The sequence below is a fragment of the Lygodium microphyllum genome, chromosome 9 (genome assembly GCF_053477565.2).
Source record: "Lygodium microphyllum isolate KBCC chromosome 9, Lygodium_microphyllum_v1.1.10, whole genome shotgun sequence".
NCBI classification, from domain to species: Eukaryota; Viridiplantae; Streptophyta; class Polypodiopsida; order Schizaeales; family Lygodiaceae; genus Lygodium; species Lygodium microphyllum.
Genome location: NC_141143.1, coordinates 97,879,829 through 97,895,035, shown reverse-complemented (window position 1 = coordinate 97,895,035; position 15,207 = coordinate 97,879,829). Strand labels below are relative to the sequence as shown.

General features: G+C 42.7%; 1 protein-coding gene across 6 annotated transcripts in view; it reads right to left on the bottom strand.

Annotated features, from left to right (window-relative positions):
• The window catches only part of ATM (Serine/Threonine-kinase ATM-like protein), a 207,918-nt gene that overhangs the window by 106,745 nt on the left and 85,966 nt on the right, over nucleotides 1-15,207 (bottom strand). For all 6 annotated transcript variants that reach the window (XR_015691873.1, XR_015691872.1, XR_015691874.1 and 3 more), the window contains exons 42-51: nucleotides 14,970-15,039; nucleotides 14,658-14,775; nucleotides 14,447-14,570; nucleotides 14,126-14,272; nucleotides 13,987-14,034; nucleotides 13,793-13,897; nucleotides 13,524-13,610; nucleotides 9,148-9,465; nucleotides 8,933-9,054; nucleotides 8,701-8,767 (exon numbers count right to left, since the gene is read on the bottom strand). Coding sequence is in view for 3 of the 6 variants with exons in the window: in XM_087684863.1 (XP_087540989.1) it covers nucleotides 8,701-8,767; nucleotides 8,933-9,054; nucleotides 9,148-9,465; nucleotides 13,524-13,610; nucleotides 13,793-13,897; nucleotides 13,987-14,034; nucleotides 14,126-14,272; nucleotides 14,447-14,570; nucleotides 14,658-14,775; nucleotides 14,970-15,039 (1,206 nt within the window). In the remaining 3 variants the exon portion in view is untranslated. The remainder of the gene's footprint in view (nucleotides 1-8,700; nucleotides 8,768-8,932; nucleotides 9,055-9,147; nucleotides 9,466-13,523; nucleotides 13,611-13,792; nucleotides 13,898-13,986; nucleotides 14,035-14,125; nucleotides 14,273-14,446; nucleotides 14,571-14,657; nucleotides 14,776-14,969; nucleotides 15,040-15,207) is intronic.

The following is a 15,207-nucleotide window of genomic DNA, read 5'->3' as shown; positions in this document are numbered from 1 at the left end:
CCGCCCCCACCCTCCACACCCGCCTCCTACCTCCGATCACCCCACCATCCCTCGATTTTCCCCCTCCCCGCCATCTCCCCCGCCGATCAATCCCCCTGATCCTCACCCAGTAATGTGACCCCCCCCCCAACTGTCTCTCCACCCACATATCAATAACTTCAGAAAGAGAAGTATAACTCTGGCAAATATAGATCCGTTCCAATCAGGCCCAAGTATTTGGATGCTAAAGAGAGCGATAAGTATATCCGGCCTGAAAAGGATGTAACCAAGACCACATGTCCTGTTTCAAGGATAGAGCTGTCAGAGCATCCCATGCCTGTCGTTCAGGACCATCCATGACCAAGTGCTGTGAAGTTGCCTGATCCATAAACACACATGCATTGAAGTCACCCATAACAAAACCTGGACGAGCCATGGCCAAGCAACGCAAATCATCCCAAAGTTGACAATGTTTTTGACAGCAATAGGAGCATATACCCCCACTATCCACAAAACCTCTCCCTCATATAGGATTTCCAAAATCATAAATCTACCGCGCGGGCCCTGAGAAACCAAAGATGGTTGGAGGGATGATTTTACGGCCAACATAACTCCAGATTTAAGTGAAACACGTCCACTAAAAAATTTTGAATAATCCTTGTATACATAGGTAGATCCTACCAAAGCATGTTGTTTATGCTCCACAGCACAAAAAACATCCCAATTTCAAGTTAAGATTGTTTTCCACAACCGATGATGCTTATTGCCCAAAGAAATACCTTTCACATTCCATAAAGCAATTTTCATGATAACACAAAGAAAGAAAACTACTGAACTATCTCTTTCCCTTTCCCTTTCCCTTTCACATCAACAGCCTTAGCTGCCTGAAATTTTTCCATTTCACTTCGGATCACATCTACAAAATCTGCTCTCTACAAACTAGCAATTGAATCACGGGAAGGAAAGTGTTGTTGCTGAGAACAGTAAACATCACGGGGAGGCACAAGCCTCCCTCGACGCAGATCAAAGCGCAAAGCAAAATCAGAAGCCCTTTTATCCTCCACAGCGATTGCAGGAGACCCGAGGATTGAGGTTTCATGTAGAAACCCCTACCTCTACATTGAAAAGTTTGAGTGATAGGCAACGGAGGTGGGTGGGCGGGAGACAAATGAGGCTCATGTTTGGCATTACATCTAACCACAGTGACCCACGAATTATCCTACAAAGGCGAATTCCGACCAACGGAAAGCGATGCACACCCTATATCAATTTGAGACACATTCTTCTTTCCCTCATCGTGTCCATGTTGGACAAGCGGCTCATGATCCGCTTCTGGCTGCTATACCACTTGCTGGGGATGATGCTCATGCATATCCGTGTCAGGAACCATTGAACTTTGCAAAACCTCCAAAGCTTCTATCACATTCGAAATGAAATGGCCCACTTGGCCACATCTGAAACAATGACCAGCAAATGTTCCCCATTTCAGCTTGTAAACCAACATTTGCAACCCCGGAACCTCAAACCAAACTTTAGTCCGGGCAAGGTTTCCCTATATCCCAAAGCATGCAGGCCCTATTCCTGTTGTGGGAGGCCAACCAAGGCTCCACCAATACCTCACCAAGAGTTCTCAACACCAAAGGTAGAAGTCTCCAAAAATACGCAAGAAAATCAACCACCTCAACCCAAATAGGACATGCCTCCCTAAGTACTTCCTTCAATTCCGCCATAGGTCTCCAAGGGACCATATGTACTAATTGACCATCCATAAACAAAGGGATGCGTCGCATAATAAAAGCACAAACTTCAGGGGAGTGAAAAAGGACTTCGAAGAACCCCTTCGGCCCATCATAAATTTCTTCAACAAGCAGGCCCTATACTTGTGCTGAAGCATCATCTTGACCCATATCAGCACTGACAAGCATAGACTGCAAACACGCACAAATTCTAGTGATCAAAGGAGTCCTTCCCGTGAAGTAGAAGATGGCTGCCCTCTCATGGAAAGCAGCAATCTGCTGTAAAACCAGATCTGTGCCCATGACAGCTACCACATGTTCCCCTGCTGGTAAACAACTCGCTTTACCCTCATTGGCTTGAGCATAATCCGACATTAGATTATTAGCAGTAGCCAGCATAAATTGTAAAGGCCCTTGAGGCGGAGAGCATGAAGCATGAACACTTGGCTGAGGCAAATCCTGAACACACAAGTCCGGTTCATCAACCGACATTTTACAATGCTTACCCATCTCATCCCCATCCATCAACTGTCCAGAGTCTTCTGCTGATGGGTCACCATCTGATTCGACCGAATCATTATCATCCCCATTCCCGATATGCTGGTCAAGAAAAGCCATATCAATACCATTTGACTCCTGCAGTTTCTCCATAACCAGGCCTCTGTAGGGCTGCCCAGGTCTGTCCTCTCTCTCTCTCTCTTTTTCGTAAACTCTCTCTCTTTCTTTTCGTAAAAGGTAATTGTATTAATTACGGAAAAAAGGTACAAGTTTACATGATTACAAGATACACGAGGGCTCCTAAGCCAGCGTGTGTAAAATCCCAGTACGAAGCCACGAAAAAGTTACACAAGTCATGGCAAAGACCCAGAGGAAATTGCCATATGCCAGGGAAGTAAGTCCTCCCGAGGGAGCAAGTCCGAGTGCCGAATGAGATCTATCTGCCAATGCAAGAGACCTTTAAGCCTGGCAATGTGTCTAGGTACATTAGAGGCCGAATCGAAAAGAAAGGCATTCCGAGTGGTCCAATTGTGCCAGCATCCCCAATATCTAAAAAAGTGGAATAAGATCTTCATATGCAACTGTGACGGTGTGGGGTATTTCGGGTGCACAAAAACCCAATCGAAAGGGGTTAGTGAGGACCCCACCACCGCGCGCCAAACCTGTGACAAGAGCGACCAGATATTCTTAGCGACCAGGCAAGAAATAAATTGATGTCACGCCGATTCCACAGTAGTGGTGCAGCAGAAACAATTGCCGTTCGAGATTCGACACTTGGAAAGGGCCGAGGCAAGAGGAAGACCACCAATCATCACCCGCCAAAGAAAGACCTTACATTTGAAAGGTGTCTTATTCAACCAGCCCTCCATCACAATTGCCTTCCACCATGACTAAGATTTCCGCAATCCCCATACAGTATTAGCTTTAACACCCAGCCATTGATGATCTTTAATCAAAAGATGATACACCTGATTAGTAGAGGCCTTTTCCAGACTCAACCGGCCTGCAAGGTCCCAATCCTGCCAAGGACGATCCACAGCAAGGGCAGGAAAGGGTTGCCTGCTCTGAAGCACTAACAAAAGCTGTTCCCATAAATCACGGTATCCACGCGGGATTCTGAAAAGTCTCCTTGCAGTACGGAACAATGCGAAGACATTACGACTGGCAAGGGTGGCATCCGCAACTAAAGTCACACCCAAACGGACCATGCGATTAAATTTTGGTCTGAGCTCATGTTTGTCTTCCCATGAAAGTAATCTCGAGACTGCCAACAATTCCAGTTGAAAGGAGTTAGTATGCAAGCGGTCCTCCACTGGATGCCAACGTGCCTTTTGGAGCACCACTTTCCAGGAGCCAACCAAATGCAGTAACAGAGAGGAGGACGGACTGGAAAACCGAGACTCTGCATTAAGGACATGCCACCAGGAGCTCCGAAGTTGTGTATTACCATGCCGAAGCCTGCTGTCCTCAAGAAAATAACGGGCTATAATGGCCCACGAGTGATGATCCACACACATAGCGCGAAACAGAGACCAACGAAGTGCCAGCATATGAGTTTCGGCATCCAAAATAGCTCCACCACCCAGGCGTTTAGGGGTGCATGTATGTGACCACGAAATCCACGAAATACCTGCATGCAATGAATCCTTCTTCCATAACATGAAACGAATGGGGCGAGTGAGAGCCTTCAAAGTAGTAGGAGTCCACGGAAACAATGGCAAGAAATATGTGAGCATTGGCAGCATAATTGTCTGAGCCACTTTGAGGCGGAAATGGAAGGGCCACGCTTGCGACTTCCAATACATACACTTGGCTGCCAGTTTCTGTGAAATCCACTCCAGTAATTGCTTTGGCCGAACATCAACACCCAACGGGTACCCAAGATGCCTGACAATGGAGCCACGGGGAACAATCTGACCCTACCAGCCCAATGACTGTAAATCACACTCCATGCAATTGAGAATGGCTGATTTGAAGGTATTGATGCGGAGACCAGAAGCATGACCAAAGAGAGTCCAAACATCTAATGCCTTGCGAATGTTGTCCTTGTCCGCAAGCAAAAGAACTCTCTCTCTCTCTCTCTCTCTCTCTCTCTCTCTCTCTCTCTCTCTCTCTCTCTCTCTCTCTCTCTCTCTCACACACACACACACACACACGGAAACAGGGGATGGCTATTTTCTAACGTCCCATCTGACACATGACTCTGAAGAAGACCATAAAAGCCAGAAAAAAAGCAATCGGGATGAATGAGCACGAGTGATCCTTTCACCTCCCAGCCTTGCCTAGTTTATTGCTGGCCAGACCCGTCGTGATCCGATTGCCAGCCATCAAACCTTGGTGAGTCCTACTATTCTTGGACTCTCTTTGGTTCTAGGCTCCCCTAAACCCCGTTCGGGCGCCCAAGAGCCCGGACGGTCATCCTCGTGCATGTTCCCCTTGATTTACCTTAATGTCACTTTAATGTCACATTCAATGTTTGTGACCTTAATATCACATTAAATATCACTTTAATGTCACATTAATGTCACATTTCCTTCCCCTTAAGAATCGGTTTCGTCCTCGAAAATGATACTTGGAAGGTCTAACTGTAAATTGGGAAACCTTTTCTTTAAAGTACTTACTCACTCCCATGTTGAGTTTTCTTCTGAACAATCTTTCCACTTAACCAAACATTCTTGATAAATAGTATTCCTTGTTCGTCTATTATGAACATTTGATATTCATTCTGGTTCATGTGGATTAGATTGGTCATTTAATAGCTCCTCAATATCATCATTTAAGATTAGATTATCCAAATCACCCAGCTTCTTCCTTAATTTACTTACATGAAAAACTGGATGTATTTTACTACCAGCAGGTAGTTGGAGCTTGTAAGCCAATTCTCCCACCTTTTTAAGTATTATGAAAGGACCACAATACCTTGGTAAAAGCTTTGGACATTGTCCCTTTTTCATAGTTTTCGTTTGTTCAGGCACCTTAAGATAGACCAATTCTCCTTCTTCAAAGGAGATGTCTCTTCGGTGAGGATCTGCATACGCTCTAGCTCGATTTTGAGCCTTTTTAATATTTTCTTGAGCAAATTTTAACATATTATTCATATCCTCCAAAAAGTCTTTGGCTGCCTGAACCTTTTCCTTATGCAGTCCTACTGCAGGATTTGGTTAACCCTTTCAATTTGCCCATCTATTTGCGGGTGATCCGCCGTACTCATGCTAAGTTTAGTATCCAATTTCCTAAATACCGCACGCCAAAATTGGCTATCAAATTTTCTATCCCGATCAGAAACTATATTTGTCGGAAGGCCATACAATCAGTATATGTTCTCTACGAACAATCTAGCCAATTCTGGTGTTTTAACATCAGTTGAAGTTGGAATGAACCTAGCCATTTTGGTTAACCTATCCACAATCACCCACACAGAGTCGTGCCCCTCTGTGTTCTAGGTAAAGCAACAATAAAATCCATGGAGATACTCTCCCATTTTCCCGAAGGAATCTCAAGTGGATGGAGAAGTCCTCCCATTTTCAATCTTTCAGCTTTATTAACCTGGCATTTATTACATTTGACCACATAGTCAAGGACGTCCTTATTCATTCCAAGCCAATAGAACTGCCTTTTAATAAGACTATAAGTCTTATTAACTCATGGATGTCCCGCGCTAGGGATATCATGACACTCAAAGAGTATCTGGCGCCTTATTTCTATATCTTTCGGAACACATACCCTACCCTTGTAGAGTAAATAACCATTATCAATGGTAAAATTCTTCCACTTGAATCTAGTTTGAGCAACCCCTGATGCTCCATTTCCTTGTTGAACATCCTCAGATATTCCTTCCTCAGTAGAAGCACTTTCATTTGGATCCCCATTTATTATTGCTTCCCATATGTTGGAATATGCCGGATCAACCTGGCATTTCCCTTTTAAAGATTCAAGCAAGTTGGAAGTGAACTGAGTAAAACTCAATTCATTAATGATGGGCATTCTGCTAAGTGCATCAGCTACTATATTATACTTTCCTTTTCTATATCTTATCTCATAGTCGAACTCTTGGAGGAGTTCGGCCCATCTAGCTTTACGCCCCTGTAAATCCAGTTGATCATTAAGCCACTTGATGCTTTCATGATCCGATAAAATCAAAAGTTTGGCACCATACAAATAGTGCCTCCATTTCTTCATTGCATGTACTATTGCATACATCTCCCTCTCATAAACAGAATAATACTGTTTTGTACGGTCTAATTTCTTGCTTTCAAAAGCAACTGGTCGACCTTCTTGTAATAAGACCGCGCCTATGGCCTTATCACTGGCATCAGCTTCAACCACAAATGGTTTATTGGGATCCACACGAGGATGACCGTCCGGGCTCTTGGGCGCCTGAACGGGGTTTAGGGGAGCCTAGAACCAAAGAGAGTCCAAGAATAGAAGGACTCACCAAGGTTTGACGGCTGGCAATCGGATCACGACGGGTCTGGCCAGCAATAAACTAGGCAAGGCTAGGAGGTGAAAGGATCACTCGTGCTCATTCATCCCAATTGCTTTTTCTCTGGCTTTTATGGTCTTCTTCAGAGTCATCTGTCATTGGTATCAGAGCCTATGGTTCAACGGACATGACCCGTCATCTGCCAGGTCGTCAGTCATCCGCTAGGTCGTCAATCATTCGCAAGGTCGCGCGACACCCGTCATAGGTTAGTACTGGCCGAAAAGGGACGCCGTGGTTCCCCTTGATTTACCTTAATGTCACATTAAATGTCACTTTAATGTCACATTCGATGTTTGTGACCTTAATGTCACATTAAATATCACTTTAATGTCACACCATCCCATCCCCAGACCATCCCAATCCCGGCCCCATGTTATACCCCCCTCACATGGTAACACGGGATGGTAATTCCTGCCCCCGTCCCCAAAGCCTAAGGACACTTAGTCTCTCCGATTGCCTCTCTTGTCCCTGTCTCTCTGCTTGCCACTTGTCCCTGTACATTCTAATGATGCCCATCCTATCCATCTCAATATCCTCCTCTGTCCTAGCAACACATCTCCTGTGCCACTCTCTCTAGCTCCTATGGAACCATGGTCTACCTCCCCCCTATCATGCAACCACATGTGTCAACAAGCAACTTAACAATATCGCATCTTGGGACTGTCTGCTCCAAGCTGGCCTAACATCATGCAAACAAAGCACTGCCCTGGGAAAGCAATACGTTACACCAGCTGAATCAAATATCCCCAATCCATTGAGGGGAGGTGATTGTAATGACTCCAGGACAGGCGTCTAAATATGAAGTATGGACCCTGACCCTAACTAGTGTGTGCCAATGGCTGCCCTCGAAAACCATGCTCCTGAAAGTCATATCCCTTTGGATGGCACATTTAAAGGTTCTACAATCTATGTGAAATGGGAATGAAGTATTCATCAAGGATATGAATTATGATAGTCGTGCCATCGCCACGCATGGAGCAACCCCTGCCCTTTAGGCTTTAACCATCTGTCAGACAAGTCTGTTCAGGTCTGAAACCATGGATTAGTGGCAAACGCCACCTTGGATTACTCTAAAGTGCTGAAACTAACCCTAAAGGCTCAAGAGTCCCTTCCCTAGGGCAACATGTTGGTGACCCTAGCAAGGGTGCACGTCAGAGCTGCCTGGACAGTATCTTTCAAGGTGTGTGCAGCTGGCCAGTTACCGACCAGTCTGCAGGTCACAGATAATGCATCCATGGCTGCAACTCAGTCCCTGATGTCGAGCTCCACATCAAAATCAAACTTCATAGGCAGGAAAGCATCATCCATATAGGGGCTGCACAGCAGATCCTTGGATAAAGCACAGGACTGGATATAGTCTACTGAGTTGAGTAATAGCCCACCAGAACCACAACTTTTAACTGCTAGGACATCATGGTATGGACTCCTTCAGAGATCTAAAGCACAATTCTAAATACTAGATCCTTTGGGGGTGTGTTAATCTATCCCTTTGATTCAATGAGAGAAACCTAACTATGCTCCAACAGGGTTGATGGCTTTCATTCACTAAAAAGTTTATCTGTTTTCCAGAAATCCACTTGTGGCTGGGAAAATGCTTTACTCAGGTCTGAGAGATTTCAAGAAATCAAATCAGAAAAGGTTCTGGGCCCCTTATTTTCTTTAAGTTATAGATCCAAGGCAGGCTAATTACAAACCTGCAAGCTACAGGCCATCATGTGCAAAGATCTACAAGAACCCCGCAAGATCTGTTATGTGAGTTTTTGGGTTACCCAAGGCTCAAACTTCAGTGCTCTGGAACATAAAATGTATAGGCACCAGGGGTCTTTCAAGACAAAAACACTTTTAAGTAGTTCAAAGCATCATCGATGTCCGTTCATCTAAATCAGTGGAACAACAGAACCACTCAGTATTCTCCCTTTACTTAGACAGTGGGAGTTCATGACCTGGTTACACTGATATACGGTTGAATACCGGTATCCAACCAAGTCAATAATTGTAACAAACCTGTTTGGCAACGTCTAACCGTGCAAAAAAAAATTCTGCATCTCCCTCTTTAAGAGACCGTAGGCATCTGTTTACAAGGCAACATAAATCTGTCAAAACATAAAACTTTTTCACTGCCTGCCTGTAAATATGAAACCTTTGAATGCAGTTCCAAAGAGTGTTGCAATCTCTTAACACAAAACGAGTTGAGCTTATTCTCAATAACATAAATAAGAGAATGTTGAAAACTTACCCATGTAAATTTGCATGAAAGCTAGTTTTCTCGTAGAGCTCATGTGAGTCTCCTAAGCTACTTTTACTCATTGGAGCAGCAGAATAGAAATCCCATCTCCCTGCTCGCCAAGCTGATTCATACTATGAATAAGATCGGAACAATATGATCAACATACCCTTCAAACTGATAAAACAAAGACAATGCATAGATTGCACTCTGACTACAACATGCACCTGTAACTCTTGAAACTCTGGATCTCTGTCAAAGTGTTCCTTCTCAGCAGCCAAACCTTGGCAATACATCTTCAAAACATGGTCACAGCCAGTCTGCTGCAGCGATCTCATCAAACCTTTGTTGTATTTCCATTGTGGGCTGAAATTTCTCACATTCTTTATACTAACTTCACCAGATCCGCCTGTGCATAACTCATTTGTAGAGTGTGTCAATGTACCAGCTGCTGAAAAATTATTACTTTGAAGTAGCAGATCATAAGATTCAATGGCTCTGCTCCATTTCCCTTCATGTTCATGAATCATCAGCTGGGGTATGAGCTGCAAAGAGAAAAATGCATGAGAAATCTTCAATAAACCAGCATGCAAAAGTTAAGTATGCGGTTCCAGAGTTCATCTGGCAAATTCTCAATGCTAAGAATATGCCAAAATTATCTAGAAAACCCCAAGAGACAGGTGTGAAATTGTACAGGGTAATGATAGGTCCTCAAGAGGCAATTATTTAAAATGATAATTTAAGAATTGAATGCTAGGATACCAAATTCAGACGTAACATTCAAAATATCCACATCACATGTTCCTCATGTATAGAAAGAAAGAAAGAAAGAAAGATCTATTAACGTCTCTAAAAGGCCAAGATGGCCTATGAGACCATAACCAATACAACCGGTATCATCATCTCTCATCAAAGAAGAAAAACAAAACTATGTCTAGATCTACATGATAAACTGAAATGAGAAATGAAAAATAAGGAAAGAGTATAGAGTATCTCCCTCTCAGTCTATGGAATCCACCAAAACTCTGCAAGCTATCTCTGACTGAGTCAACATGGTAATCTTTCTCTGTAGTGAGCAATCATGGCACGAATGTGTTGCATATGAGCATGCCTACGTTGCCGAGCAAGTACCCTAGGGTGTCGTGCTCTACATAATGTTGTAGCTCTATCTACTGTGATGCCACCTGATGATGTCCCTTAATGGTGCCTGTCAATACGAGATGTAGTGTCTAAGGCGGCAGTGGCCGAGGGGTTAGCTATACTGAAAAGGTCTATAACTACTCTCTAGAGGGTTGGATGTGGCTCGGATTGGCTCTAATCCCGTAACAATGCTACTCTGTGCCATTGGAGCTCCAATAAGAAAAGACCCAGACATCTCTAGTCCTCAAAGTCCATCACCCGTCTCAACGGTCCAAAGCCCTCATGAAAGAGAGAATGGTAGCAGCCTCAGATATCATAGTATACAGTACATCTACAAATTTAGTATTCCTTCGTATCTAGCTCCCATCCACAAAGCTGGCGTATCCTCTCATTTGCTACAACATGACTCCATCGACCTATCTCAATCATTAGCTAATGTGATGAGGTGCAGATCTGTCCGATAGCAACTTGAAGCCCATGAGAGAGTTGAGCATCCATATATCTCGGCCTCACTATGAAATCGTCATGGGAAAGCTACAAGAAGTGACACTGGTATTGTGCCATCTTTGTGCCTAATGGGAAAGGGGGCTTGGACCAAGTCCTCTCTGTCTCCACTTTAGTGATGTCTGCTCTGATCACTCTATTCAACTCTGAACGGCTGAGACTCAAAGTGGGACAATCAAGCCTATAATCGAACGGTGGCAATCTGTCGCACTCACAGCAGCTATTGCCTCAATTGTACCAACATCGCACGTGACAAAGAGGTTTTGCAAAATCTCTAGTGTATCTCCCCATTTCAACAACTATTCCTCTAGCAACGAGGCTAGGGCACAATCATTGCTATAATATCCATTTCCTGAGCCTTCGAATCTTGACAATTCCCAATCCAATTGAAAGGCCGATAGCCTTCACACCCATTTTAGCACAAAGTGTCTTAGCACCCTCTAGAGGGATTCCTTTTTCAGCCCATCCCACCACACGAACACGTAATGCACAGAGTTTCCTTTTTGCTACCTCTTCTAGTGTTGCATTCATCATTTCTACTCTGTTCTAAGGCATCCCTTTGTTTCTTTTGACTACCTCAATCCGTTTGCATTTTCTTTCATTGCATGCTCAACATTTTCTACTTTCTTCTAAGCTCCCTCTACCACATTCACCCATGTGTGCATGTCCTTTTTTAAACTTTTCACCTCTTTCTTTAATTCCGGTGCAACTAGCATTGCTGTAGAAACATCCATGGATATACTACTTCCCACTTTATACAGATCATGAATCTAATGGATTCTGCTCACATCATACAGCCCACCTAACGATCATCAAGATATTTGTTTTCCACATTCCAAGCAGAAGATTTTCTCAATGATTCTCTATTTATGCTTCAACCACCAATAATACAAGATACAACACCAAGAGCCAACACTTTATTATAGTACGTACAAGAACTTGTTTTCTTCATTTTCACACAGAACTCAGGCACATCCACATTGCACTAAGACACTGAGAAAACCCATTTAATAATTTAAGGATGGAGATGTAGAGCTAAGTAATGTATACTCACTACCAATATCTTCAATAGAGTGAGAATAACCATCGAAGCACTATGTCCCATCTTTAAAATGAACCAAGTGCTTAGGATATGTAACTTTCATGCCTTGGCTGGTTGACCTCAACTCTCACATATCATCTTTAAGATTTAATAGCTTTTACCTTATTCTTGCAAGAAAAGGGTGGCTAGTTATATTACTGAAAATCAAAACTATGAGGTCTCAACCGCATGGCCAGAGCTGAAGGGGGGAATCTTCAACAGCAGAGCAGGAGTCGTCGGGCCCCGGTGAGTTATCCCTGCAAGAAAGGTTAGTAGGAGTGTTGTCCTTCAAATCAAGACTATAATGCTTCCTTAGGGCCTTCATTGAAGGAGTAGCTGGAGAAAGCATCAGAGGATCCAAAGATAGAGTTTGAGCCATCGTGAATAAGATGCGTGTCGTTCTTGTATCTTGCACAAAACCAAGCTCTCCACAACAGCCTTAGGATACTTTTTAAAGGCTTTGATACCATGTGAAGATATGCTAGGGTTTGTACAGAGAAAACATAGAATGCATGAACACAACTGAAACACAATGACTCAGGCAGTAATGAAATAAATGCAAACCTTAAACTCAAAAACCAAAAAAACAAACATAAACAGAGAAGAAACAGAACTCTGAAGTGAATGAACCAATGCTATAAATGAATGAGAGAATATACAGAATGCTATGCATGATAGTGTGTGTTCTATATGTCTAAACAATCATCCATCATCAGAAAACAAATTTATGGGCCCAAATGATATACATTTCTTTGTTACTTTTGTGATTTCCCCCAAATATCCCTCACAACAAACATAAGTGCTGCTGCTCCATTGGAATAATTCCTCATAAAAAGCAAAGATGGATTGTACATATGACATTGACCAGGATTACAACATTCTACTGCAGACCATGTTGATAGCTGAGTTCTTCAATTTCCCTCCCAGCCTCTGCATGAACAATTTAGTATCAATTTTCCTCAAAGAAAAACTGGTACCCAATATTGTTTAACCACTCTTCAAGCTGAATCACAGCACCACATTATGCAATGTTGTGCCACTCTTCCATCTAAGGAAGCATTTCGGATTGGAACCCTTACTTTCTCTGGCTGCATACCATCATGATCTGGCCAGAGCAGGAGCCTCCCAAAAGACAACATGTTTTCTATGATGCCACACACTCAAACAGAACCAGACCAAGTAGGATGGATGATTCCTAGAATCATGGACAAGAACCAGACTATTCAGCTTGACATAATCTTGTAAGAAGTTTCCCACAAGTAATTCAGCTACACTGCTTGACCTCCCACTTTCCTTGGGAATGGAGTAGATCAATTCATTGGACAGCCTCTCTGGCTTATTTCCAAGCACCATGCTCTGCCGAAAGGCCTAGGACAGCCTCTTACACATAGGGCTCCAAGTGCTATTGTGCTAATTGTATCAACCTTCATTGTGGTATGCAGCACTCTGTCTCTAGCCTCCTGAAAACCCAGGGATCTGGTCTTGAAGCAAACAAAGGTAGTGTAATAGTCTATGGCTCACATGCCCCATCTCCAAAGTGACTGTGTGACAGTTGTTGCAGAAAAGATATCCCTGGTGACTCCTACCTAAGGCAGAAACCTTGACTAAAACTTACTTATCAATACAAGTCTAGCTAACCAAAGTAAACTGCAAAAGGGAACATATGAATACAAGCAGTACGCAACATGTACAAGGCCGAAGTGCCAAATGGATCAGATAATCAAAATTGAAATGCTGCTGTTGCATCCTTCAAAATTTAAAATGTTTCTGTGCAAACTCAGACTGAAACTTGAGGCTAGTGAAAAACATCCTTTTGTAACCATATCTCTCTTCCTACAAATGGTCTTTAAGGATCCAAAGAATTTGAAAGCTGTTCACCTTGGGTGTCCGCACAACTCCATAGACACCGTCAGGTTCATTTATGTGTGTATATACTGCTAGTAATAGGCCCACATGTTCAGAAAGCTGTAGGAAAAAGGACAGATTAGCCTTCATGTGCAAGTACAATTGGCTCTTGAAATCATCATCATCAGAAAAGTCAGAAAAGTCAGGTTCACCAAGTGTAAGACTTCCAAAATTCTCTTCACACCAATGCTCAACATACATCAATGATGTGAAATATGCTCCACATTTCTGCAAGGTATTACCTCATCATCATCAGAAAAGTCAGGTTCACCAAGTGTAAGACTTCCAAAATTCTCTTCACACCAATGCTCAACATACATCAATGATGTGAAATATGCTCCACATTTCTGCAAGGTGATACAAGAACATAATCGTTCCATTTGCAGTTCTTACAGGATTCATCATTCAATGTTTATGTGCTCGGACATATACTTACTTGTGCTACCCTTGCAGTTTGCAGGTAGTCCAACTGCAGCCAGTAAACCTTCAAGGTGCAGAGAGAGTGATCAGAGAATCATGCAAGGTCTAAAATATTAGAAAGTCCGTATGTTTGGAGTGTTGGCATGCTTGAGCACCTTTAAGCTTTTGTCCACTCTCTCAGCCTCTTCGCTTCTCCTCCCATTTGTGAGAACATTACAACGTCTAAGCTCGTTCAATGCATTCAAGAACAACTGAATTGACCTCACAGTTCCATTATTTCCACGAAAAACATGTTTTTCAACCTAAATGAATCAGAAAACCATCTTGTTATACAAATGAAACTAATCCGCAAGCATAATTCTTCACATTCTCTAACGATTCCAACACTTTTTCAGTCAAAACATATTTCCAAAATTGACAATTAGCAAATTCAGGCATTTTCGAATTGCTTTTGTTAAGAGATTACTCAGAATTACCTGAGCTGAGATCAACTTGCATATGTTGCTGCCCATAGTAGCCCGTGATGCTAGACTCCCAAGGACATGGGGGAGAAAAGCTTCAGCAAGAAGGCTCTTACAATGAACAAGTCCTTGGCATAGTCTGCACATGCATCAAAACATAAGTTAAACAGGAGATCACCACCAAACTAAGAGTTGAACTGAATGCTCTCATTAATTCTGATCATACCTTAGAATTGTGTCCTCAGAATAGTGGATGAGAGAGTATACAAGAGAGCAGATCCATGTATCATATGGTTTACCCGTAACTTCCCATAGCTTATCATCTTCTAAAGGAAGTGTTTTCTCTAGATAGAAACAGACATTTTAAAAGACAGCTCATATTAATCAAACAGAAAGCTTGAATGCAAGTGGCACTTTCAAGTAGAGAGATTTCACTTTAAGAGCTTCAAAATAAGAGAAATTTGTTTCATGTACATGATGAGAGGAACTAATGTTTCAAAAGAAGAAACATTTTGTATAATCAACTATGAAGTCTTACTTGTTGATTCGGCCCTTACTGTGTTAAGCATCTCCTCCACAACCTTTGGATTCACTCCTCTTGAAAACACCTGTTTTCAAAAAAAGCACAAGAGAGAATTGACTTACATGGATCAGACAGACATTCATAATTAGAAATGTGATGAAGAATTTAGGTGCAGGTGACTTTACAAGTAGTAGAATAAAGTTAAAAGGCCAGTTGTACAATAGCACCTAAGGAAAAAACCTCATGTGAAAAC